General features: G+C 45.4%; 1 protein-coding gene across 5 annotated transcripts in view; it reads left to right on the top strand.

Annotated features, from left to right (window-relative positions):
• fry (Protein furry) overlaps window positions 1-25000 on the top strand; it is a 342675-nt gene that overhangs the window by 216370 nt on the left and 101305 nt on the right. For all 5 annotated transcript variants that reach the window (XM_070103982.1, XM_070103981.1, XM_070103978.1 and 2 more), the window contains 4 exons: window positions 6399-6518; window positions 8180-8316; window positions 8880-8987; window positions 22357-22491. In XM_070103982.1, coding sequence (XP_069960083.1) covers window positions 6399-6518; window positions 8180-8316; window positions 8880-8987; window positions 22357-22491 — 500 coding nt within the window. The remainder of the gene's footprint in view (window positions 1-6398; window positions 6519-8179; window positions 8317-8879; window positions 8988-22356; window positions 22492-25000) is intronic.

The following is a 25000-nucleotide window of genomic DNA, read 5'->3' as shown; positions in this document are numbered from 1 at the left end:
GTGGTGTGAGGTGTGGTTGTGTGTGGTGTAAGCTTAGTGTGCGTTAGTGGTGTGTGGTGTAAGCTTAGTGTGCGTTAGTGGTGTGTGGTGTAAGCTTAGTGTGCGTTAGTGGTGTGTGGTGTAAGCTTAGTGTGCGTTAGTGGTGTGTGGTGTAAGCTTAGTGTGCGTTAGTGGTGTGTGGTGGTGTTAGTGTGAAGTGTGGTGGTGATAGTGAGAGGTGTGGTGGTAGTGTGAAGTGTGGTGAGAGTGTGGTGGTGATAGTGTGAAGTGTGGTGAGAGTGTGGTGGTGACAGAGGTGTGGTGGTGATAGTGAGAGTGTGGTGGTGATAGTGTGAAGTGTGGTGAGAGTGTGGTGGTGATAGTGAGAGGTGTGGTGGTAGTGTGAAGTGTGGTGGTGATAGTGAGAAGTGTGGTGATAGTGTAAAGTGTGGTGGTGATAGTGTGAAGTGTGGTGGTGATAGTGAGAAGTGTGGTGGTGATAGTGTGAAGTGTGGTGGTGATAGTGTGAAGTGTGGTGGTGATAGTGAGAAGTGTGGTGGTGATAGTGTGAAGTGTGGTGGTGATAGTGTGAAGTGTGGTGGTGACAGAGGTGTGGTGGTGATAGTGAGAGTGTGGTGGTGACAGAGGTGTGGTGGTGATAGTGAGAGTGTGGTGGTGACAGAGGTGTGGTGGTGATAGTGAGAGTGTGGTGATGACAGAGGTGTGGTGGTGATAGTGAGAGTGTGGTGGTGACAGAGGTGTGGTGGTGATAGTGAGAGGTGTGGTGAGAGTGTGGTGGTGACAGAGGTGTGGTGGTGATAGTGAGAGTGTGGTGGTGACAGAGGTGTGGTGGTGATAGTGAGAGTGTGGTGGTGACAGAGGTGTGGTGGTGATAGTGAGAGTGTGGTGGTGACAGAGGTGTGGTGGTGAGTGTGGTGGGTGACAGAGGTGTGGTGGTGATAGTGAGAGTGTGGTGGTGACAGAGGTGTGGTGGTGATAGTGAGAGTGTGGTGGTGACAGAGGTGTGGTGGTGATAGTGAGAGTGTGGTGGTGACAGAGGTGTGGTGGTGATAGTGAGAGTGTGGTGGTGACAGAGGTGTGGTGGTGATAGTGAGAGTGTGGTGGTGACAGAGGTGTGGTGGTGATAGTGAGAGTGTGGTGGTGACAGAGGTGTGGTGGTGATAGTGAGAGTGTGGTGGTGACAGAGGTGTGGTGGTGATGAGAGTGTGGTGGTGACAGAGGTGTGGTGGTGATAGTGAGAGTGTGGTGGTGACAGAGGTGTGGTGGTGATAGTGAGAGTGTGGTGGTGACAGAGGTGTGGTGGTGATAGTGAGAGTGTGGTGGTGACAGAGGTGTGGTGGTGATAGTGAGAGTGTGGTGGTGACAGAGGTGTGGTGGTGATAGTGAGAGTGTGGTGGTGATAGTGAGTGTGTGGTTGTGACAGAGGTGTGGTGGTGATAGTGAGAGTGTGGTGGTGACAGAGGTGTGGTGGTGATAGTGAGAGTGAGAGTGTGGTGGTGATAGTGAGAGTGTGGTGGTGACAGAGGTGTGGTGGTGATAGTGAGAGTGTGGTGGTGACAGAGGTGTGGTGGTGATAGTGAGAGTGTGGTGGTGACAGAGGTGTGGTGGTGATAGTGAGAGTGTGGTGGTGACAGAGGTGTGGTGGTGATAGTGAGAGTGTGGTGGTGACAGAGGTGTGGTGGTGATAGTGAGAGTGTGGTGGTGACAGAGGTGTGGTGGTGATAGTGAGAGTGTGGTGGTGACAGAGGTGTGGTGGTGATAGTGAGAGTGACAGAGAGTGTGGTGGTGACAGAGGTGTGGTGGTGATAGTGAGAGTGTGGTGGTGACAGAGGTGTGGTGGTGATAGTGAGAGTGTGGTGGTGACAGAGGTGTGGTGGTGATAGTGAGAGTGTGGTGGTGAGAGTGTGGTGGTGATAGTGAGAGGTGTGGTGGTAGTGTGAAGTGTGGTGAGAGTGTGGTGGTGATAGTGAGAGGTGGAGTGTGGCTATGATAGTAATAATGAAACCAGTAACAGTGGAATGGTAGCCAGAACACCATACACACACATCCCTGGTATTACAATGGTACCAAAGGTACCTACCATTACAACCATCTTCCTCACACTTCAGTCCTAACAGTCACCTCTTCTTCCCACCATCTTCTCTTCTTCTCTTCTTCTCTTCTTCTCTTCTTCTCTTGAAAATCAATATTTTTATTCAATTTGCAATTCATCAATTTGCTTTTCAACTCTTGACAGACTCAATTAAATTCTCTTGGAGGGTTTTTGTGAAGGGCTCTTAATCCGAGGACTTTGATCATCCCTACCATGTAAATAATAGATGTAAAGCTTCTAGATTAATAATGTTAGGGTAGGGAGGGTTAGCCACCCAGGATAACCTGGGGTAGGGAGGGTTAGCCACCCAGGATAACCTGGGGTAGGGAGGGTGAGCCACCCAGGATAACCTGGGGTAGGGAGGGTTAGCCATCCAGGATAACCTGGGGTAGGGAGGGTTAGCCACCCAGGATAATCGGGGGTAGGGAGGGTTAGCCACCCAGGATAACCTGGGGTAGGGAGGGTTAGCCACCCAGGATAACCTGGGGTAGGGAGGGTTAGCCACCCAGGATAACCTGGGGTAGGGAGGGTTAGCCACCCAGGATAACCTGGGGTAGGGAGGGTTAGCCACCCAGGATAATCGGGGGTAGGGAGGGTTAGCCACCCAGGATAACCTGGGGTAGGGAGGTTAGCCACCCAGGATAATCCGGGGGTAGGGAGGGTTAGCCACTCAGGATAACCTGGGGTAGGGAGGTTAGCCACCCAGGATAATCCGGGGGTAGGGAGGGTTAGCCACTCAGGAGGTTAGCCACCCAGGATGGGGTAGGGAGGGTTAGCCACTCAGGATAACCTGGGGTAGGGAGGGTTAGCCACCCAGGATAATCCGGGGGTAGGGAGGTTAGCCACCCAGGATAATCCGGGGGTAGGGAGGGTTAGCCACCCAGGATAATCCGGGGGTAGGGAGGGTTAGCCACTCAGGATAACCTGGGGTAGGGAGGTTAGCCACCCAGGATAATCCGGGGGTAGGGAGGGTTAGCCACTCAGGATAACCTGGGGTAGGGAGGGTTAGCCACTCAGGATAACCTGGGGTAGGGAGGTTAGCCACCCAGGATAATCCGGGGGTAGGGAGGGTTAGCCACTCAGGATAACCTGGGGTAGGGAAGGTTAGCCACCCAGGATAATCGGGGGTAGGGAGGGTTAGCCACTCCGGATAACCTGGGGTAGGGAAGGTTAGCCACCCAGGATAATCGGGGGTAGGGAGGGTTAGCCACTCAGGATAACCTGGGGTAGGGAGGTTAGCCACCCAGGATAATCGGGGGTAGGGAGGGTTAGCCACTCAGGATAACCTGGGGTAGGGAAGGTTAGCCACCCAGGATAATCGGGGGTAGGGAGGGTTAGCCACTCAGGATAACCTGGGGTAAGGAGGTTAGCCACCCAGGATAATCGGGGGTAGGGAGGGAGGTTAGCGGGGGTAGAGAGTGTTAGTCACCCAGGATAACGGGGGTAGGGAGGGGGATATCCGGGGGTAGAGTGTTAGCCACACAGGATAACCTGGGGTAGGGAGGTTAGCCACCCAGGATAATCCGGGGGTAGGGAGGGGGATAATCCGGGGGTAGGGGGTTAGCCACCCAGGATAACGGGGGTAGGGAGGTTAGCCACCCAGGGGGGTAGGGAGGGTTAGCCACTCAGGATAACCTGGGGTAGGGAGGGTTAGCCACCCAGGATAACCTGGGGTAGGGAGGTTAGCCACCCAGGATAATAGGGAGGGTTCAGGATAATCCGGGGGTAGGGAGGGTTAGCCACTCAGGATAACCTGGGGTAGGGAGGTTAGCCACCCAGGATAATCGGGGGTAGGGAGGGTTAGCCACTCAGGATAACCTGGGGTAGGGAGGTTAGCCACCCAGGATAATCCGGGGGTAGGGAGGGTTAGCCACCCAGGATAATCCAGGGGTAGGGAGTGTTAGCCACTCAGGATAACCCAAACAAATCAGTGCGTCATCAAGGACTGTCTGTCTTATTTCCATTGTGGCCCTTAATTAAATCTTGTCCCCCAGGATGCCAAGCACACTAGTCCACTAACATCCAGGTACCTACTTACTGCTAGGTGAACAGGGACAGCACGTGTAAGGAAACATGCCCAACATTTCCACCCGTGTCGGGGATCGAACCGCGAACACCCAGTGTATGAGGCGAGAGCGTCATCACCCAGGCCACATAGCAGCCTAGTATATACCATATATCCAGCAGCCTAAAGGAATTTTGGTTACCATGTAATAACTTCAAAAACGATTTTTCGGATCGGATTCAAACTTTCAGCACTGGTTCATCCTACTTATAAAAAAATGATATTGGAGTGCATATTATAGTTTTTAATTGTACTAATTTTTAAAGTACCGTGTTTTTCCGGCATATAAGGCGCACGACAGAACTATCATAACGGTAGATCAGTTCGTCAGAGCGTGACACTAAGCCTACCCTTGACCCTGACATTGAGCATATAAGGCGCAGGCTGATTTGCCAAGACATTTTGTGGATAAAACAGGCGCGCCTTATATGCCGGAAAATACGGTAATTTAAGAATGACTTTTTTGAACGGCTAAATAAGCAGAATAATTAAACATACCTTTATAATGTTTTCAGTCAGTAATATATTGTTATGCAATTACCTTCAGTTGTTTAAATGATAATGTTTTTACATTATTATTATTATTATTATTATTATTATTATTATAATCAAAAAGAAGCGCTAAGCCACAAGGACTATACAGCGCTGCAATGTTTTTACAAATATAAAAATAAATGGTATAATTTAGGCATTGTATTATTTTTAAACGGTATGTTTTAGCATGGGTTTTTTTTCCAATATTCCTGTCGTCTCCTCCTGAGGTAGGTCGACCTGGAAAAAGAAAAAACTAAGTTTTTCTTGCTACAGGATGTGTTATTACCTCCTTGCTCCCGCCATTTTAGTAGCCTCTTACGACACGTATGGCTTACGGAGGAAGAATTTTGTTCCAGTTTCCTATGGAGATGAAAGGAAATAAATAAGAACAAGAACTATTAAGAGAAAATTCAAATAGATGTGTCTACATATATGTATGTGAGTACATGCATATATAGTGTGACTCGAGTGTATGAGGCAGGAAGGAAAGACGCCAGCAAGCCTGTCATCGTGTAAAACAATTACAGGTTTTTGTTTCACCCTTATATGGCAGGACGGTAGTGATTCCCTGGGTGGTTGTTGTCTACCAACCTACTACCACAGGACGGTAGTGCCTCCCTGGGTGGTTGTTGTCTACCAACCTACTACCACAGGACGGTAGTGCCTCCCTGGGTGGTTGTCTGCCAACCTACTACCACAGGACGGTAGTGCCTCCCTGGGTGGTTGTTGTCTAGTGCCTCCCTGGGTGGTTGTTGTCTGCCAACCTACTACCACAGGACGGTAGTGATTCCCTGGGTGGTTGTCTACCAACCTACTACCACAGGACGGTAGTGCCTCCCTGGGTGGTTGTTGTCTACCAACCTACTACCACAGGACGGTACCAACCTACTACCACAGGACGGTAGTGCCTCCCTGGGTGGTTGTCTGCCAACCTACTACCACAGGACGGTAGTACCTCCCTGGGTGGTTGCTGTCTACCAACCTACTATCACAGGACGGTAGTACCTTCCTGGGTGGTTGCTGTCTACCAACCTACTATCACAGGACGGTAGTACCTCCCTGGGAATTTGTCTACCAACCTACTACCACAGGACGGTAGTACCTCCCTGGGTGGTTGTTGTCTACCAACCTACTACCACAGGACGGTTAGTACCTCCCTGGGTAGTTGCTGTCTACCAACCTACTATCACAGGACGGTAGTACCTTCCTGGGTGGTTGCTGTCTACCAACCTACTATCACAGGACGGTAGTACCTCCTACTGGGTAATTTGTCTACCAACCTACTACCACAGGACGGTAGTACCTCCCTGGGTCTACCAACCTACTACCACAGGACGGTAGTACCTCCCTGGGAATTTGTCTACCAACCTACTACCACAGGACGGTAGTACCTCCCTGGGTGGTTGTTGTCTACCAACCTACTACCACAGGACGGTTAGTACCTCCCTGGGAGGTTGTTGTCTACCAACCTATTACCATAGGACGGTAGTACCTCCCTGGGAGGTTGTTGTCTACCAACCTACTACCACAGGACGGTAGTACCTCCCTGGGAGGTTGTTGTTTACAAACCTATTACCATAGGACGGTAGTACCTCCCTGGGAGGTTGTTGTCTACCAACCAACTACCTAATCATGTCTTCTGGTATAGTATGTTAATTGGTGTATGTTTCATAAAGATATTGACTTTTGTGTTCTTGCTTTTCACAGAGCGTCGAGAGTCGTCAACGTTGGACGTGTTGCTGTCATCTACATACTCTCGCTCACAGCTCTATCTCTCCAAGCAGCTAGCTCTGCTCCACCCTGAGCTGACCATGCCTATGTTTTCTGGTAAGTATACCTCCCCTTAAGTAAGGTTAGTCAGGAAACAAGACAAGTATTACCTGACGCGGGTCTTAGTCATATGATGACCCACAACTGGAGCTTTGGTCATCTGGCTGGCTTACCCCTCCACTCCTTTAAAAATTACGGTTATGATTATACCCATTTTATAATTATATATACCTCCCTTACCCCCTGCTCCATACCCACCTTCACGCCCTCCATCTCACCACAACAAACCAGCACACACGAGAATGTAACAGTGGTGACAATGGTACACACAAGGCTGACACGCGTCCCTTGGGTTAAGGGGAACGTCAGCTTGGAATTATTCAGCAGATATTAAAGAAGCGACAAAAGGGAGAGAAGCACTTAGCGCAGATGGAACGGGGATTGGGTCAAGTAGGAAAGAAACTCCCAAGGAATGTAAAGTGGGAATTATTCCGGGATATAAAAGAAAGAATAGCTGGAGAGAAAGATGAGTGATGGGGAAAATGTTCCCATCTCCGAGATGAGAGGGCAAGATAGAGCAGGAAGCTTCAAGTGTCATTAGCGAGAGAGATTAATTACTGGTAATACTAGCTACGATAATTTAGATAGGGACCTGTACAACAAGAAAGATGTAGCAACGTTTCGCTTGCCCGGGAGCTTTTCCAAGCCAAAACAAACAATGGCTTGATAAAGACTCTCCCTAGAAAAACAGCCTCTGTAAACCGATGTAAGTGAGCTCTAACAGTGGGAATACAGAGAAACTATTATAACACTTTGCAGCGCACTTGGTTTACTTTCTGATGGGTATATTACTGTTGATAAGTGTGCAACACTTCATGTTTACTTGGAGGGATATATGCCAGAATACATACAGTTAAAGTTGGCTTTAATCTGTATACAGTTAAAGAGATTAATGTAGTATCTTTGACTGGTAGTGAACAGGTGATATACAGCCTCAGTGACCCTCTGTGTACTCGATAGGCTTTATACCCAGTTATTCAACCATTAAAATATTATTATTAGTAGTAGTAGTAGTAGTAGTAGTAGTAGTAGTAGTAGTAGTAGTAGTATATTAAAAACATGAGTAAGGGTTGGTAGATTCGGTTATTAGTGTGGGTGCAAAATTGAAGTCGATGCAGTAGGTTACTGTCAACAGGTCCAAGACAAAGTTAACATTATATAGATGAGATTTTCAACGAGGTGATTCAGAAAAAAGGGCAGTTCTTGTGATTGTTTATGTTGAAGGGAAAAAGGAAGGTAGGATGGTGGTCATTAAGCTTGTGTGGAGGGACACTGCTATACACTCAACCAACAAAACGAAGCTAATTCTTCACAAAAAATACAATTGTTCTGGATGTTTATGTCGAGGAAAAGACAGAATTAATGTGTCTGGTTTTTTACCTGCCGCTTCGTGTTTTTGTTAACGGGAAGTATTTTGCTTCGTATGTTGTTTATAAGTAAAAATTGAGGCTTTTACGTGGAGTTTGAAAGTCTCGTTCTGGATTTATTTATTGCCTCTCCATTATCCCCATTTTCCCTTGCATGGGATAGGCTTTCCTGGGAGATGGCAGTTCCTAGGTGGTAGTAATTCTTAACCCTGGGTGAAAGTCGACTGTTGAAGATGTGTGTGTGTGTGATGTGATGTGATGTGTTAATGGAGTGAGTTTGTGATGTTCCAGAGATCAGTTATCGTGTGCAGACAGCGAGGTGTTCCGTACGTCAACTGTTGCTTCACTACCTGCTACCTTGGCTCTACAACATGGAACTGGTCGACCCCAGCACACCACCTGCCACAACTTCAGCCTCTTACTGCCAGGTATACTATTCGAATCCCGTGTTCCTACTGCTGTGTACCTCATTACAACCTCATGTTCCTAGTACCTCTTTACAACCTCGGGTTCCTAATGCCAGTTACCTTATTCTATTACATCTTGTTAAGGCTGTACCTCCCTGTAAGAGTCATGTCTTCTCTCTGGTATACTTATCCATTGCCGTAAGACTAGGAAATCTAATGAGTTCAGTCTTAAGATTAAAGCACTGATTTTTTTTTTTTTGTAAGAGAAAGTAAGTCTAGTGGCAATAAATAAGTCATTCAAATAGATGATGATAGTAAACTACTTGGCGTATTTTTAAAATTATAAACCCCAAGCACACATGACGTGTTTCGAATTTCTGGCATGACGCCAGTTCCAGTAGCATAACGTCCTGGCCACTAGGGCAGTGAAGCATCGGCAAGACGACGGTAAGGTGTTTGACTTAATGCAAAACCAGTTAAAATTTTAGCAGAATCGCTATTGGTGGCTTATTTGATTTGTACGTATTTTACTTGCGTACATATATAACATTCATGTTTACAATTGATGATATGTTACCCTGCAGTACTACGGTGAAAATGGAGGCGGGTCAGCAGGTCTCAGACGGGAAGGATGGGGCTCGGCCGAGGCCACAGAGATGGTCCTCAACAATCTCTTCTACATCACTGCAAAGGTACGGTACTCGTATCCTACTCTCACCACCAAGAACTGAACAACAGATAGGCAGACAGTGCTTCACCTGTTTGCAGTCTTGTGCTACTCCAGGTTGGGGTAAGGCTCTCAGGTCATCAACCATCTCTTCCTTACACAGATAACTCGCACATAGAAACTTACGACGAAATTTCGGTCTGACTTGAACTATTAATTAGTTACACACAAGTTTTACCAAAACGTCGTCATACGTTTCTTTCTCCTATGTACGAGTTATTTGCGCATTGTTCCAGTCACGGTATTGTGCATTGTTATTCTTCAACTCTGTTGTTGTGCTTATTGTATCTCATTCACCATCATTTACTGTGCTTGTTGTATCTCATTCACCATCATTTACTGTGCTTGTTGTATCTCATTCACCATCATTTACTGTGCTTGTTGTATCTCATTCACCATCATTTACTGTGCTTGTTGTATCTCATTCACCATCATTTACTGTGCTTGTTGGATCTTATTCACCATCATTTACTGTGCTTGTTGTATCTCATTCACCATCATTTACTGTGCTTGTTGGTTTAGAAAGACACGTAAGCAAACACTATGACATATTTATTATAAAACGTTTCGGTCCTGGGACCTTGATCAAGGTCCCAGGACCGAAACGTTTTCTAATAAATATGTCATAGTGTTTGCTTACGTGTCTTTCTAAACCAACTTGTCGGTATTTATTACCAAGGTTTATACCACTGTGCTTGTTAGATCTCGTTCACCATCATTTACTGTGCTTGTTGGATCTTATTCACCATTTACTGTGCTTGTTGGATCTCGGTCACCATAATGTACTGTGCTTGTATCTCATTCCGTCATTGCACTGAGGAATTGTAGAGTTTGTTGATTCAAGTTTTCCCTGAGTCTCCACTGTACAAAATAGGGTCTGCGCTGTCCTTTTAAAATCTGGCTTGACGACTCAGCAGTGACTGGAGGTATCCCTCAAGCATTTTTTTCCTTTTAATTTGATTGATTCGGGAGGAACTGCGTCCTGACACGGATCTTAATCCTAAGATGACCCTTCTGAAGATCTCGAAAGAGATGTCGATATAATTCTGCTGTTCTGTAGCCGAGATCAGGATCTTGATGTAGTCCCTATACGTTCCAAGGCGAAATGTCTTGTGTTGAACAACAGGCTGAGGTCATCAGATCCCCCTCCCTCATCATAGTCTGTAGGTCCTGTGTTTGGTGGTCTGGCAGTCGATTAAGGTTCTCCATTAGCTTTCACATCCACATATGGGCTGCTCTTTTAGTTAATCTCAATGTATCTGCAATCATTAGGACTGAAGAATCTACTCATGGCAAAACGTTTCCTGGTGGTGGTTTTGATAAGGACCTGCCTTGTATGAGCCAGTAGGCCTTCTGCAGTGTTCCTCCATTCTTATGTAATATCCTGAACGGTACCTGGTAGATAAGACACATAGGCAACATTTAGGCAACTTTATTCCGAAACGTTTCGCCTACACAGTAGGCTTCTTCAGTCAAGTACAGAAAGTAGGCGGGAGCAGTAGAAAAGTGAAGACCCTTGAGGTCGTAGATTTGAGGTTGTCAGTCCTTCAGCCTGGAGAAGTTCTATTCCAAAGTCTGGAACTAACTGAAGATCGAGCATTCATTCATGTTGATTCGCCAGTACTTCTGGCCTGGGTCTTCTCCAGATGGTGACCCGGCAGTGGCCCCCCAGGTGAGGGGTGACGATCATCTTTCTTCTTTCTTGGCCCTCTGGTTGGAGGGTATCGTCGTCTTCTATCTTGCGCTGACTTCCCCGAAGAGAATTGCAGTTGGGCAGAGGCAGCAGTTACAGGGTTGATTGGAGCCACACCCCAGCTGTAGCGGACAGCAAAGTGCTGGGGAGACTTCATGGTGAATGGTCATGGATAGTCGTGCTAGAGGAGGGTACCATCTTCAAGGTCCCCATTCTGAAGCATCCTGAATTTCCTCTTTGAGGTGTACTCGACTTCCACAAGGTGTTGGGTGTTGGCAGTGAGTAGTCTGGTCATGTCTGCAGTGGTGTATGTAACAGTTTGGTCGTAGGTATACTTGACTGTTCCGTCCTGGAGGTGCTGATGGATTTCTGAAGACAGCATTCTGTTCTTATACTACTTGGTTGTGTAGAAGTATACACCCTTCAGGTATCGGACTTGTTGTGGTGCAGCAGTGTCAGTGGCAGTGGCACCGTGAGGTGCATCCGCAGTTTCTTGTGTTTTTGCTTTCTTGGCTGGTGGCTGAACTGGTGAAGGCAAGATTTCCGACTGGTCAGTTGCTCTAGCAGTGGATGCAAGCGGTAGTGGACTCTCATTGGTGGGGTTTGCCGACGTCTCAGTGGTCTCTGATTGGTCCATCTCTGTGTCTAGTGGAGGTTGTGACAGCGGTGGAGCAGCGGTGATGCTGGTAATATTTGCAGTAGATTTTAGGATCTCAGTGGAAGGTGGTGATGCAGGGAATGTGAGGCCAGGCATCTTATTTAGTTTGAAAAGTTCATTGATGGTGGTGTTGAAGGAACCAGGCTCAGCTGCATTCTGTACATGAGCATACATAATGCAATAAAGAATCTTGGCGGAGTTGGCAGTAGGTGCTGGCAGGGAAGTGTTGAGAGCAGCTTGCGTGGTTTGTAGTATCTTGGTAGTGTCTGCTTGAAGCTTGGTGGTCATTCTTGCAGTTCAAGCATTTAGGGGTTGAAGCAGTAGTGCAATTCTTGAAGTCATGACCCTCACGGCCACAGGTGGAGCAGAACTTCTTGTCCTTGGTAGGACAATCATTTGTGGTGTGTAAGTATGAGTAACAATTATAGCACTGTGAGATATGTTGGAATTTCTCTGCTTCGATGAAGGCTGGGTTGATGTGGAAGTAGTGAATAGCCAGGCCCTCAGCGAGAGCTCTGGCTGCCATGTTGACGTCACTGAAGGTGATCTTCAGCATGGATGAAGCATTGGGTGTTTTAGTAATGAAGTCCACCTTGGCCCAAGGGTTCTTTGCTTCGATAGATGACTTGATTTCTTCAGTGGCCTGTACAGTGATAAGGTTGTCGAGTCGCTTGAGGAACAGAGTTCTCCTGGCCCGCAGTGCTGGGGTAGTCAAGACAAGAAATCCCTGGTCTCGTAGAGTGGTAGTAGCAGTAGTGGTAAGTAGTTTCTCAGCCTCTGTGTCGTCTGTACAGACGACAACAAAGGCCTCTTTGAGCGATAAAATCGCATTACATTTGACTTGCAGCCTGCCACTAACGACAGCTGCAAGTGCTAGTTTGGACGACTCATTGGTTGTGCCACTCGCTGGTTTGATCTTTACTCTGTTAGAGTAATGCATCGTGAGTAACAGTGCTCTGGTGTGTCTGATAAATACTGTCGGAAGGAGAGGTGCAGAGTAGTAGTACATGTAGTGAGAATGTAGCCACTGATAGGTCATGTCCCTCTCAGATCAAACAGTTCTCACTTGAAAAAGTTGTCCAAGATGTTTTCTCTTCTGTACTACTCTGCACCTCTCCTTCCGACAGTATTTAAGTCTCAACACTGTCGCTTGATCTTCAGTTAGTTCCAGACTTTGGAACAGAACTTCTCCAGGCTGAGGGACTGAGAACCTCAAATCTACGACCTCAAGGGTCTTCACATCTCTACTGCTCCCGCCTACTTTCTGTACTCGACTGAAGAAGCCTGTGTAGGCGAAACGTTTCGGAATAAAGTTGCCTAAATGTTGCCTATGTGTCTTATCTACCAACCTGTCGGTATTGTATACCATTTGATAATCACCCTGAACGGTACCTAATTGTCGTTCCACATTTTGTCGGTATCAGCATACCATTTCTCAGTATTATCAAAGCTTATTCCTTTCGTAGCATTGAAAATAGGTTAGGCATATATTTTTTTAGTGGGTTTGGCTTTGAGAAGGACCTGCCCAGTAGGCCTGCTGCAGTGTTGCTCCTTTTTTACCTCTTAATCAGGGAGTTTCTTTTCTCCTTGCTCTCCTTGGAGGGTCGCAGAAATGAATCTTTATTAACAGTGGAGGGGGCTCCCAAGTGCTGGGCTATGTAATAACCTCTGAAGGATTGAGTCGTGGAGAGAGAGAGAGAGTAAGGGGGGGACACGCTTCAGTGATGCAGTCCTGGGTGTTAATAGTGGTTCTTGACGCCATCTTGGCTGGTCCAGGTTGCTGGCCGGGATGAGTCCCAGGTCACCGGTTACTCGAACTTGCAGACAAGGGCGGCTCCAGACTCTCTACCTAGAATAGGCGTAGGGATAGCAATCTAGTTGAAAGATGAGACCAGAGGATTTGTCTTGAAGCTGAGTTTTCATTGGGTAGCTTTAAGAAGAGATTGGACAAATATGAGTGGGAGGGGCTGGGTTTGATTGGCGTCATTGGGTACGGGAGTTATTTCTTGGGTAGCTTTAGGTAGAGGTCGTTTTGATAAGGACCTGCCTTCCATGGGCCAGTAGGCCTTCTGCAGTGTTCCTCCATTCTTATGTTCTTATTTGGGGGCTAGGTGTAAGCATGCTCCTTGTAGCATTTCGTATTTTCCAACAAGCGCCTGGGTTTGTGGTCCTGTCCTGAGCTCAACACACATGTCCCTGGTCCGGACTCATTTAATAGAGGTTATGGGAACTAACACCTTTCACTTCTTGCTCATAGTATCCTCTAGTACACGCAGTGTTCCACAAAATCAAGAGTGGTTTATCTGTCTAGTATAAAGACGAAGTACTGTCGGTGCCTGAGTCGTGTTCTGGCCCAAAGACTACTTTATCAAGTTCTTTGAGATTACACCTGACACGGGTCTTTATCGCATGATAACCATTTCCCATTTTCTCATCAAGGTTTTTTTCATATCCCATTTCTCTTATATCAAGGTACTTCTCTCATATTCTCTCACCATTTCTCAGTCGCTCTACAACTCTTACTGGTTTAGCGCTTGTCCATGAGGATAGCAATGCTGGTGGAGTGTTTGACCAGGCTGTGCGGAAGAACAGTTAGGTATCCCCTTGACACCTCGTTTTCTGCAGCTTCCATCTGTTGATAGTGTTAAGAATTTGATTCATCGTACCATTATTCTTTCTATCGTATCGTCTACTCTCTTGTATCGTTATCTTTGTTTCGTATCATCATCAATTTTATTGCATCTATTGATTTATATTATCTGTTTTATGCTAATTCGTATTTTTTTTTTCTACCGCCATCTGTTTTTCTTATCCGTTTCTCATCTTTTTCCTATCATTATTTTTTTTTCGTGCGCATGTGCGTATGCAAAATATATTAGTTGTACGTTATTGGTTTATTGTCTTCGTGAACTTTTTTTTTTACCTATTTTTACACTTTTTATAACAACTGTTTTGCGCACCTGTGTTTGCCTCACCTGTGTGGCGACGTTATGCGGTGAGATACACCTGTGTGGCGACGTTATGCGGTGAGATACACCTGTGTGGCGACGTTATGCGGTGAGATACACCTGTGTGGCGACGTTATGCGGTGAGATACACCTGTGTGGCGACGTTATGCGGTGAGATACACCTGTGTGGCGACGTTATGCGGTGAGATACACCTGTGTGGCGACGTTATGCGGTGAGATACACCTGTGTGGCGACGTTATGCGGTGAGATACACCTGTGTGGCGACGTTATGCGGTGAGATACACCTGTGTGGATACGTTATGCGGTGAGATACACCTGTGTGGCGGTGTTATGCGGTGAGATACACCTGTGGCAACGTTATGAGGTGAGATACACCTGTGTGGCGGCGTTATGCGGTGAGATACACCTGTGTGGCGACGTTATGCGGTGAGATACACCTGTGTGGCGACGTTATGCGGTGAGATACACCTGTGGCGACGTTATGAGGTGAGATACACCTGTGTGGCGGCGTTATGTAGTGAGATACACCTGTGTGGCGGTGTTATGCGGTGAGATACACCTGTGTGGCGACGTTATGCGGTGAGATACACTTGTGTGGCGACGTTATGTAGTGAGATACACCTGTCTGGCGACGTTATGCAGCGAGATACACCTGTCTGGCGACGTTATGCAGTGAGGTACACCTGTGTTTTGTATCACTGGTCTTCACCTGTGTTTTGTATTACTAGTCTCTACGCATCATCCACGCCCCACACGCCTCACACTCCCCACGTCATACACTTCCCACACTCACTCACCAGGCTTGGAAAGTCATATGTACACACCTCTCCAGGAATCTAATTATCCCTTGGAAACTGGCAAGAGGGAGGGAGTGGAGGGAGGTAGGCAGAGAGTGAAGGGAGGGAGGGAAGGTGAGTGTGCTTGAAAGAGATCTTCCATAAACAAACCACGAAACGGGTGGAGTTTGAACCCCAGCCGTTCCCTGGTTTGTTTACAATCGTATCATTACGATTTGGTGAGATTCCTTCCATCATGCTCACTACTACCTCTGTTTCTATTATATTTTCTGAGTTTCTACAGTGTGTGTGTGTGTGTAATTGATGAGTCAACATCAGGGCTCACATCTCGCCCTCACACATGGGCGAGATGTGTTTCTCAACGGTGATACGTGGATAAGTTGTGTCCATGTGTCTTTTTATGTACTGGTGTTGGCAAGGTGCTGAGCTCTATCTCTGGAGCTCTGTAAACTCTTCATAAACAATGAGCTCTATCTCTGGAGCTCTGTAAACTCTTCATAAACAATGAGCTCTACCTCTTGGGCTTTACAAATACTGTTCTCAAACACTGAGCTCCACCTTCATGAAAATTCCTGACAAAAGTCAGCACCGAGGTAGTGTATCATAAGTTTCTCACTCAAATTATTAAGTATTCAGCTTATTTGCATAAGCTTGGGTGTTCTCGTGAAAGTAGAGATTTGTGAGGGGGAGAAGGGTAAACGTAGTCCATTACAGTACGTTAACAGGCAAGAGTACATTACGAATTTTGTACGTCGTCCCATGCAGATGTGTGTGTAATATACACTATATATATATATAATGTGCCGAATAGGTAAAACTTGCGATTTTGGTTTAAATAGCAACGTTCTTCTTGCCTAATAAGACAAGCGAAAATTTGTGTATGCAATAATTTCGGAAAAATCATTCTGAACCTAACGAAAAAATATATTTCGTTGTGTATTATTAAATTATTACACACTTATCTAAAATATATTTAGCTTGATTAGGCTAAATTAAATTGGGCTTGTTATAATAAGGTTAGGTAAGTTTTCCAAGGTTCTTTTGGTACAAAATTATTAATTTTTACATAAACATAAATGCAAAATATATATCTTTAAACATATAAGAAAAAATTTTAGAAGGGACCTTATTTTAAACGAGTTCTTGCTAAATGACCAGTTTTACATATTCGGCATATATATATATATATATATATATATATATATATATATATATATATATATATATATATATATATATATATATATATATATATGCAAAACAACCACTCTGAAAGAATAGAGAAATTCCAAGTGCTTTCGTGACTACTCACATTATCAAGGATATATATATATATATATATATATATATATATATATATATATATATATATATATATATATATATATATATATATATATATATATATATATATATATATGCGAGGGTCTTGGCAAGAGGCGTGGAGTTAAAAGATAAAGAATCACACACAAAATGGGAGTTGTCACAGTTGCTCTTTGCTGATGACACTGTGCTCTTGGGAGATTCTGAAGAGAAGTTGCAGAGATTGGTGGATGAATTTGGTAGGGTGTGCAAAAGAAGAAAATTAAAGGTGAATACAGGAAAGAGTAAGGTTATGAGGATAAAAAGATTAGGTGATGAAAGATTGGATATCAGATTGGAGGGAGAGAGTATGGAGGAGGTGAACGTATTCAGATATTTGGGAGTGGACGTGTCAGCGGATGGGTCTATGAAAGATGAAGTGAATCATAGAATTGATGAGGGAAAAAGAGTGAGTGGTGCACTTAGGAGTCTGTGGAGACAAAGAACTTTGTCCTTGGAGGCAAAGAGGGGAATGTTTGAGAGTATAGTTTTCCCAACGCTCTTATATGGGTGTGAAGCGTGGGTGATGAATGTTGCAGCGAGGAGAAGGCTGGAGGCAGTGGAGATGTCATGTCTGAGGGCAATGTGTGGTGTGAATATAATGCAGAGAATTCGTAGTTTGGAAGTTAGGAGGAGGTGCGGGATTACCAAAACTGTTGTCCAGAGGGCTGAGGAAGGGTTGTTGAGGTGGTTCGGACATGTGGAGAGAATGGAGCGAAACAGAATGACTTCAAGAGTGTATCAGTCTGTAGTGGAAGGAAGGCGGGGTAGGGGTCGGCCTAGGAAAGGTTGGAGGGAGGGGGTAAAGGAGGTTTTGTGTGCGAGGGGCTTGGACTTCCAGCAGGCATGCGTGAGCGTGTTTGATAGGAGTGAATGGAGACAAATGGTTTTTAATACTTGACGTGCTGTTGGAGTGTGAGCAAAGTAACATTTATGAAGGGGTTCAGGGAAACCGGCAGGCCGGACTTGAGTCCTGGAGATGGGAAGTACAGTGCCTGCACTCTGAAGGAGGGGTGTTAATGTTGCAGTTTAAAAACTGTAGTGTAAAGCACCCTTCTGGCAAGACAGTGATGGAGTGAATGATGGTGAAAGTTTTTCTTTTTCGGGCCACCCTGCCTTGGTGGGAATCGGCCAGTTTGATAATATATAAATATATATATATATATATATATATATATATATATATATATATATATATATATATATATATATATAAATATATATATTTTTTTTTTTTTTATTATCACACCGGCCGATTCCCACCAAGGCAGGGTGGCCCGAAAAAGAAAAACTTTCACCATCATTCACTCCATCACTGTCTTGCCAGAAGGGTGCTTTACACTACAGTTTTTAAACTGCAACATTAACACCCCTCCTTCAGAGTGCAGGCACTGTACTTCCCATCTCCAGGACTCAAGTCCGGCCTGCCGGTTTCCCTGAATCCCTTCATAAATGTTACTTTGCTCACACTCCAACAGCACGTCAAGTATTAAAAAACCATTTGTCTCCATTCACTCCTATCAAACACGCTCACGCATGCCTGCTGGAAGTCCAAGCCCCTCGCACACAAAACCTCCTTTACCCCCTCCCTCCAACCCTTCCTAGGCCGACCCCTACCCCGCCTTCCTTCCACTACAGACTGATACACTCTTGAAGTCATTCTGTTTCGCTCCATTCTCTCTACATGTCCGAACCACCTCAACAACCCTTCCTCAGCCCTCTGGACAACAGTTTTGGTAATCCCGCACCTCCTCCTAACTTCCAAACTACGAATTCTCTGCATTATATTCACACCACACATTGCCCTCAGACATGACATCTCCACTGCCTCCAGCCTTCTCCTCGCTGCAACATTCATCACCCACGCTTCACACCCATATAAGAGCGTTGGTAAAACTATACTCTCATACATTCCCCTCTTTGCCTCCAAGGACAAAGTTCTTTGTCTCCACAGACTCCTAAGTGCACCACTCACTCTTTTTCCCTCATCAATTCTATGATTCACCTCATCTTTCATAGACCCATCCGCTGACACGTCCACTCCCAAATATCTGAATACGTTCACCTCCTCCATACTCTCTCCCTCCAATCTGATATTCAATCTTTCATCACCTAATCTTTTTGTTATCCTCATAACCTTACTCTTTCCTGTATTCACCTTTAATTTTCTTCTTTTGCACACCCTACCAAATTCATCCACCAATCTCTGCAACTTCTCTTCAGAATCTCCCAAGAGCACAGTGTCATCAGCAAAGAGCAGCTGTGACAACTCCCACTTTGTGTGTGATTCTTTATCTTTTAACTCCACGCCTCTTGCCAAGACCCTCGCATTTACTTCTCTTACAACCCCATCTATAAATATATTAAACAACCACGGTGACATCACACATCCTTGTCTAAGGCCTACTTTTACTGGGAAAAAATTTCCCTCTTTCCTACATACTCTAACTTGAGCCTCACTATCCTCGTAAAAACTCTTCACTGCTTTCAGTAACCTACCTCCTACACCATACACTTGCAACATCTGCCACATTGCCCCCCTATCCACCCTGTCATACGCCTTTTCCAAATCCATAAATGCCACAAAGACCTCTTTAGCCTTATCTAAATACTGTTCACTTATATGTTTCACTGTAAACACCTGGTCCACACACCCCCTACCTTTCCTAAAGCCTCCTTGTTCATCTGCTATCCTATTCTCCGTCTTACTCTTAATTCTTTCAATTATAACTCTACCATACACTTTACCAGGTACACTCAACAGACTTATCCCCCTATAATTTTTGCACTCTCTTTTATCCCCTTTGCCTTTATACAAAGGAACTATGCATGCTCTCTGCCAATCCCTAGGTACCTTACCCTCTTCCATACATTTATTAAACAATTGCACCAACACACAGGTCTATGTAAGCTGGGATGTGTGTAAATATTCACTCGTGCAGATCATGTTAAAAAGCAGAGAAAATGTACAGCTGGTAAATAAAGTAATGTTGATTAATTAGTGAGTGGGGGAGGTAACCACTGTTTTCCCTTTTTATACGAAAACATGTGTGATAATTGGTGGTTGTGGGGGTAGGTGCGCGGGTTGGTGTAGATGGGAGGGAGAGATAGACGCCGGGAGGCAACCTATGCTTTGCTATGCTATGATTCTAGGTGAGACCCCAAGAAGGGGTGAGATGGGAAGTGTGGATAGAGGAAGAATAGGTTGGTTAGAGGAAGGGTTTTTGTAAGAGGGAAAGAACCAGGGCTTAACCCAGTAGCTGAGCTGATGGCGATTCAGGAGGTCGTGCGCAACTTGGTGACTGGAGGGGGGGGGGAGGGGGCGACAAAGCGTGATCGCAGGTACAAGGGCGATATTAAAGGTCCATACCTGTGAGTTACAGGTTAGTGATTCAAGATTTTAGCAAGGTTATTTGTATATAGGAATTGGGTCAGGTGCTAGTAGAGAGTAGAAGAGGTTGTGTGTGTGTGTGTGCAGGTCTGCGTAGTTCGTCATCTAAGTATGAGGTTCAGTAGTTATGTCTGGTCTCTAGTCTGTCTATTTGTTTGTCGCTAAACAATTTCCAGTACACGTTTAGTGCAGGGATGTTTGCACGGACGTGGATGGACTCACTTGTGATGAATTCATCCCAGCGGGTGTTAAACACCCAGCGTAAGGCTTTGTTCTGGATGCGTTGTAATTTACGTTGGTTTGTCACAGCTGCTAGGGAGAGGGCTAGTGGGCAGTAAGTTATTAGTGGACGAATGAGGGTTTTGTACAGGTGTAGTTTCGTTTGTATGGAGGCTTGCCTTAGTTTGAATAGCCCCGATAAGGCCTTGGATGCGACGGCTTGCTTCTGGTTGATGTGTAAGTGTATTCGCATGTTTTGGTATAGAAGTACTCCTAGGACGTTGGTTGTCCGTGAGACAGGGATGTTGGTGTGGGTATCAGCTATCCTGAGTGTTACTGGAGGGGGTGGTTCACGTTTCCTGTAGTGGAAGTAGGTGATTTTGGATTTTGCAGGGTTGGTTTTAATTCTCCACTTTTGTTCCCAATGTATGATCTGGTCTACTTCGGCTTGTGTTCTGCGGGCTAGAGTGGTTATTTGATTGTGTGTGGTGAGTTGGGTGATGTCTGCATATGCAAGTGTGATGGTGGAGTCAAAGGCAGGTGTTGGGATGTCGTTGGTGTAAAGGATGTAGAGGGTGGGTGAGAGGACTGAACCCTGAGGAACTCCAGCATGTAGTGGGAAGTACTGAGAGAAGCATCCCTGGAACTTAATCCTCATGGTCCTATCATCTAAGAAGTTACAGAGTAGTTTGCTGATAGTCCGAGGGAGGTCGAAGTTGGTACATAGTTTAAACTTTAGACCCTTGTGCCACACTGTGTCAAAGGCTTTTTCTACATCTGGGTGAATGACAGGCAGGAGTGAATGAAAGTTGCGAGGACAGAGGGAGGGAAGGTTGTGGGAGGACCAAAACATCATTACCCCAAAAACTGAATGCCACTTTCAAAGCAATGGGGTTAGGAGCCTCCGGTTGCCGCCCCGGTGTAAACTCTGGTAATATACCGATCTTACGGAATCACGTGCGAGGCTCAACTGGTACCCGAGTGGTGTACACACCTGAGTGGCATATTAAGGTAGTTCACACTGGTAACTAGTACCTGAGTGGTGTATACACCTGAGTGGCATATTAAGGTAGTTCACACTGGTAACTAGTACCTGAGTGGTGTATACACCTGAGTGGCGTATTAGGTAGTTCACACTTGCACCTTTGATATACCGTTGATAAGTTGTAATGTTGAGGTCCAGTCCCTGGAACCATTATGTACCTCTGTAATCCTTTTGACTACCACCCACACCATGGGTATGGTGTGGGCGGTAGTGCTGAACTCTGAGTACAGACACACACAAGAGTACAAATTACAGTAGCATGTACTCGTTTCTTGAACACAAACGTCGACCCTTCCGTAATTACCATTGTCAGACATTACCTTTCCTTAATTACACGTCATTGACATTACCTTAGCTTAATTACCCGCCACCAGCTTTGCTGTTCCTAATCTGTGTGTTAATAGCATCAAGCTTCTTCAAGTATGTTGCGTGTCTCCGCCTTAAGGGGCGCGTGAGTTTCCCTGTCTCCTAATATTTTCATTTTCCACTATAATCGACTTTGTCCATAATTACTATCCCATTTGTTTTGTCTGATTTCGTAGGTGAAGTCTAGGTCTTTCTTTAATTTATAGTATAACTTTAAATCTTTCAGGACAAATTGTGTCGCACAGGTCATCCCTGAGATCTGGGATATGTTTGTTCCCATACGCTCAGGGACCCTTGACCCGTGGGGAAAGAATGCGCGTAAGATACTTAAGAGCTAGGGTAACTAGGGATCCCAGGGCAGCTAGTTTTCTCTTCCAGCAACTCATCGCTGCTGTTCAGAGGAGTAATGCCTGCTCTATCCTGGGTACGCATCCCAGCTCTGAGGAGCTGGATGAGGTTTTCGCATTATAAACTGTGACAAACACGTAACAATATGTACTTGCAGTGTATCCCTCAAACCTCATGTACTGAGTATGTCATCTTTGTACCAGCATTGTATCTTTTAAATCTTGTGTACCATATTATGTAGTAAAATATACCTATTAGTGAAAAGAAAAAAAAAGATGGATAGAGGAAGTGGAATACTATTTAAATGGCTTAGGAAGAAATCCAAATGTTTTACCTCGAAGCCTTTTTATCCACTTCTGTGAGGCTATGGGTCCCACAATTTGCACTAGAAATGGACCCCCAAATTATATATGTATATATATTGGACATGATTTTGATGTGTTTTGATTATTTTAATATTACAACACTCACATTGTGTGCTGCAGCTTGGTGAAGATCATCCTAAGGAAGTGGAGGAACTGTGGGCGGCGCTGTGTACCTGTTGGCCCAATAACCTGAAAGTTATCATCAGATACTTGTTTATCATCACCGGCATGGCTGCTGCTGAACTACTGCCCTACGTGAGTACTGCTCTATATTAGTACTGCTACCTTCACTGCTGCCCTCCGTGAGTACTGCTACCCTTACTACTGCCCTCCATGAGTGTTACAACCCTCACTACTGCCCTGTGTTAGTAATACTACCCTTATTACTGCCCTCCGTGAGTGTTACAACCCTCACTACTGCCCTGTGTTAGTAATACTACCCTTACTACTGCCCTTCGTGAGTGTTACAACCCTCACTACTGCCCTGTGTTAGTAATACTACCCTTATTACTGCCCTCCGTGAGTGTTACAACCCTCACTACTGCCCTGTGTTAGTAATACTACCCTTACTACTGCCCCCCGTGAGTGTTACAACTCTCACTACTGCCCTGTGTTAGTAATACTACCCTTACTACTGCCCCCCGTGAGTGTTACAACCCTCACTACTGCCCTGTGTTAGTAATACTACCCTTATTACTGCCCTCCGTGAGTGTTACAACCCTCGCTACTGCCCTGTGTTAGTAATACTACCCTTACTACTGCCCCCCGTGAGTGTTACAACCCTCACTACTGCCCTGTGTTAGTAATACTACCCTTACTACTGCCCCCCGTGAGTGTTACAACCCTCACTACTGCCCTGTGTTAGTAATACTACCCTTACTACTGCCCTTCGTGAGTGTTACAACCCTCACTACTGCCCTGTGTTAGTAATACTACCCTTACTACTGCCCTTCGTGAGTGTTACAACCCTCACTACTGCCCTGTGTTAATAATACTACCCTTACTACTGCCCTCCATGAGTGTTGCTACTCTCACTACTGCCCTGTGTTAGTAATACTACCCTTACTACTGCCCTATTTGAGTACTACTGACCTCTGATTCTACCCTTATCACTGACCCTTTTCTCAGTACCACCCCTGCCCTCAGTACTGTCCATAGTTTATCCTCAGTATATGAAGAAGATTCCTGTGTTTGTAGCAACTGGAATTTGCTCTTAAGTAATTGGCCAGCATTGACTGGTTCCTGGTATATTGGGCTCTGCCATGCCTACTCTTGAAACTGTGTGTGGAGTTTTCCCCTGACGTGTCATCGTAAAACTCTAAACGGCCATATGTCTGATCTATGTTCATTTCTACCTGTGCCTCTGGCTCAAGCCTTCTTTCAGCACCCAGTCTTCCTTCACCACCTATCCTTCCTTCACCACCTATCCTTCCTTCACCACCTATCCTTCCTTCACCACCTATCCTTCCTTCACCACCTATCCTTCCTTCACCACCTATCCTTCCTTCACCACCTATCCTTCCTTCACCACCTTTCCTTCCTTCACCACCCAGTCTTCCTTCACCACCTATCCTTCACCACCTATCCTTCCTTCACCACCTATCCTTCCTTCACCACCCAATCTTCTTTCACCACCCAGCATTGTTTTCACCCTCTGCGTCTATAGTAGGGGGTTACCTTGTGATTGACAATCACACATCAGTCAGGCCCAGTAGAAACCCCAGCCATCTCAAGCTTCTAGCAGGTGGGCTGCCCGAATCAGACATGTTCTTATGGAATAAACATACTAGGCACTTACCTCTGTGGTATCTTGGTTGACACCTAGTTCATGGACCTTGATCCAGGCACTGATACCTAGTATACTCTTGCTTGGGGACGCAAGCCTCCTTAATGAATAGCGTGATCCGATACCATGACTATCAGACCCGGTTATAATAATAATAATAATAATAATAATAATAATAATATTCTTTTCTACAAGTACGTGTACAAGGTATACAGACCATAGCTGACATCAATAACATACTACTGTATACAAAACCTCTTGTTATGCTGAGCATTTCCGGCATGTTGTGTTAATTTTGTCCCAGGATACGACCCACACTAGTCGACTAACACCCAGGTACCTAATTTACTGCTAGATGAACATGGACAGCAGATGTCTTGAGGAAACACATCCTAGTGTTTTCATCCGTACCGGGGATCGAACCACGGATTTCAGTGTGAGTTGAGTGCACTGGCAATCGAGCTACGGGATAGGTTAGGTTAGGTTAGGTAAGGTTCGTCAGGAAACAGGACAAATGTTTCCTGACGCGGGTCTTAGATGATGACCCGCCTTTGGAGCTTTTGGTCATCTGACCGAGGCCTTCCGCTGGCTTACCGGTCCACCCCTTTAAAAATTATGGTCATTTATAACCATTCTGTCTATATACGGGATAGGTACTACCGTAAAGGCACACATAAATAGTTACACAAATTAGTAACATATGTGTAAATTACATAGGGTAACCCCCCAAAAAAGTCAGTAGCTTACTTCCACACTACTGTGAATCCTATTGGAATTAACTAGTCTTTTGATTAAGTCTTCGGGATTAATACTACGGCCATTAAATGGATATTGATCGCAAAGGACTCTTCGCGAGAATCCGACACATGTTACATGGTGTCCCTGGCTTCAAGACTCACTCTCTCCAGTATCAGAGTCTACATACTGATGACGTGAGGTGGAGCAGTGGTAGGCGGAGTCACCAGTGGACAAAATCAC

Source organism: Cherax quadricarinatus, chromosome 88, assembly GCF_038502225.1.
Source record: "Cherax quadricarinatus isolate ZL_2023a chromosome 88, ASM3850222v1, whole genome shotgun sequence".
Lineage (NCBI taxonomy): Eukaryota > Metazoa > Arthropoda > Malacostraca > Decapoda > Parastacidae > Cherax > Cherax quadricarinatus.
This window is presented reverse-complemented; position numbering and strand designations above follow the sequence as displayed.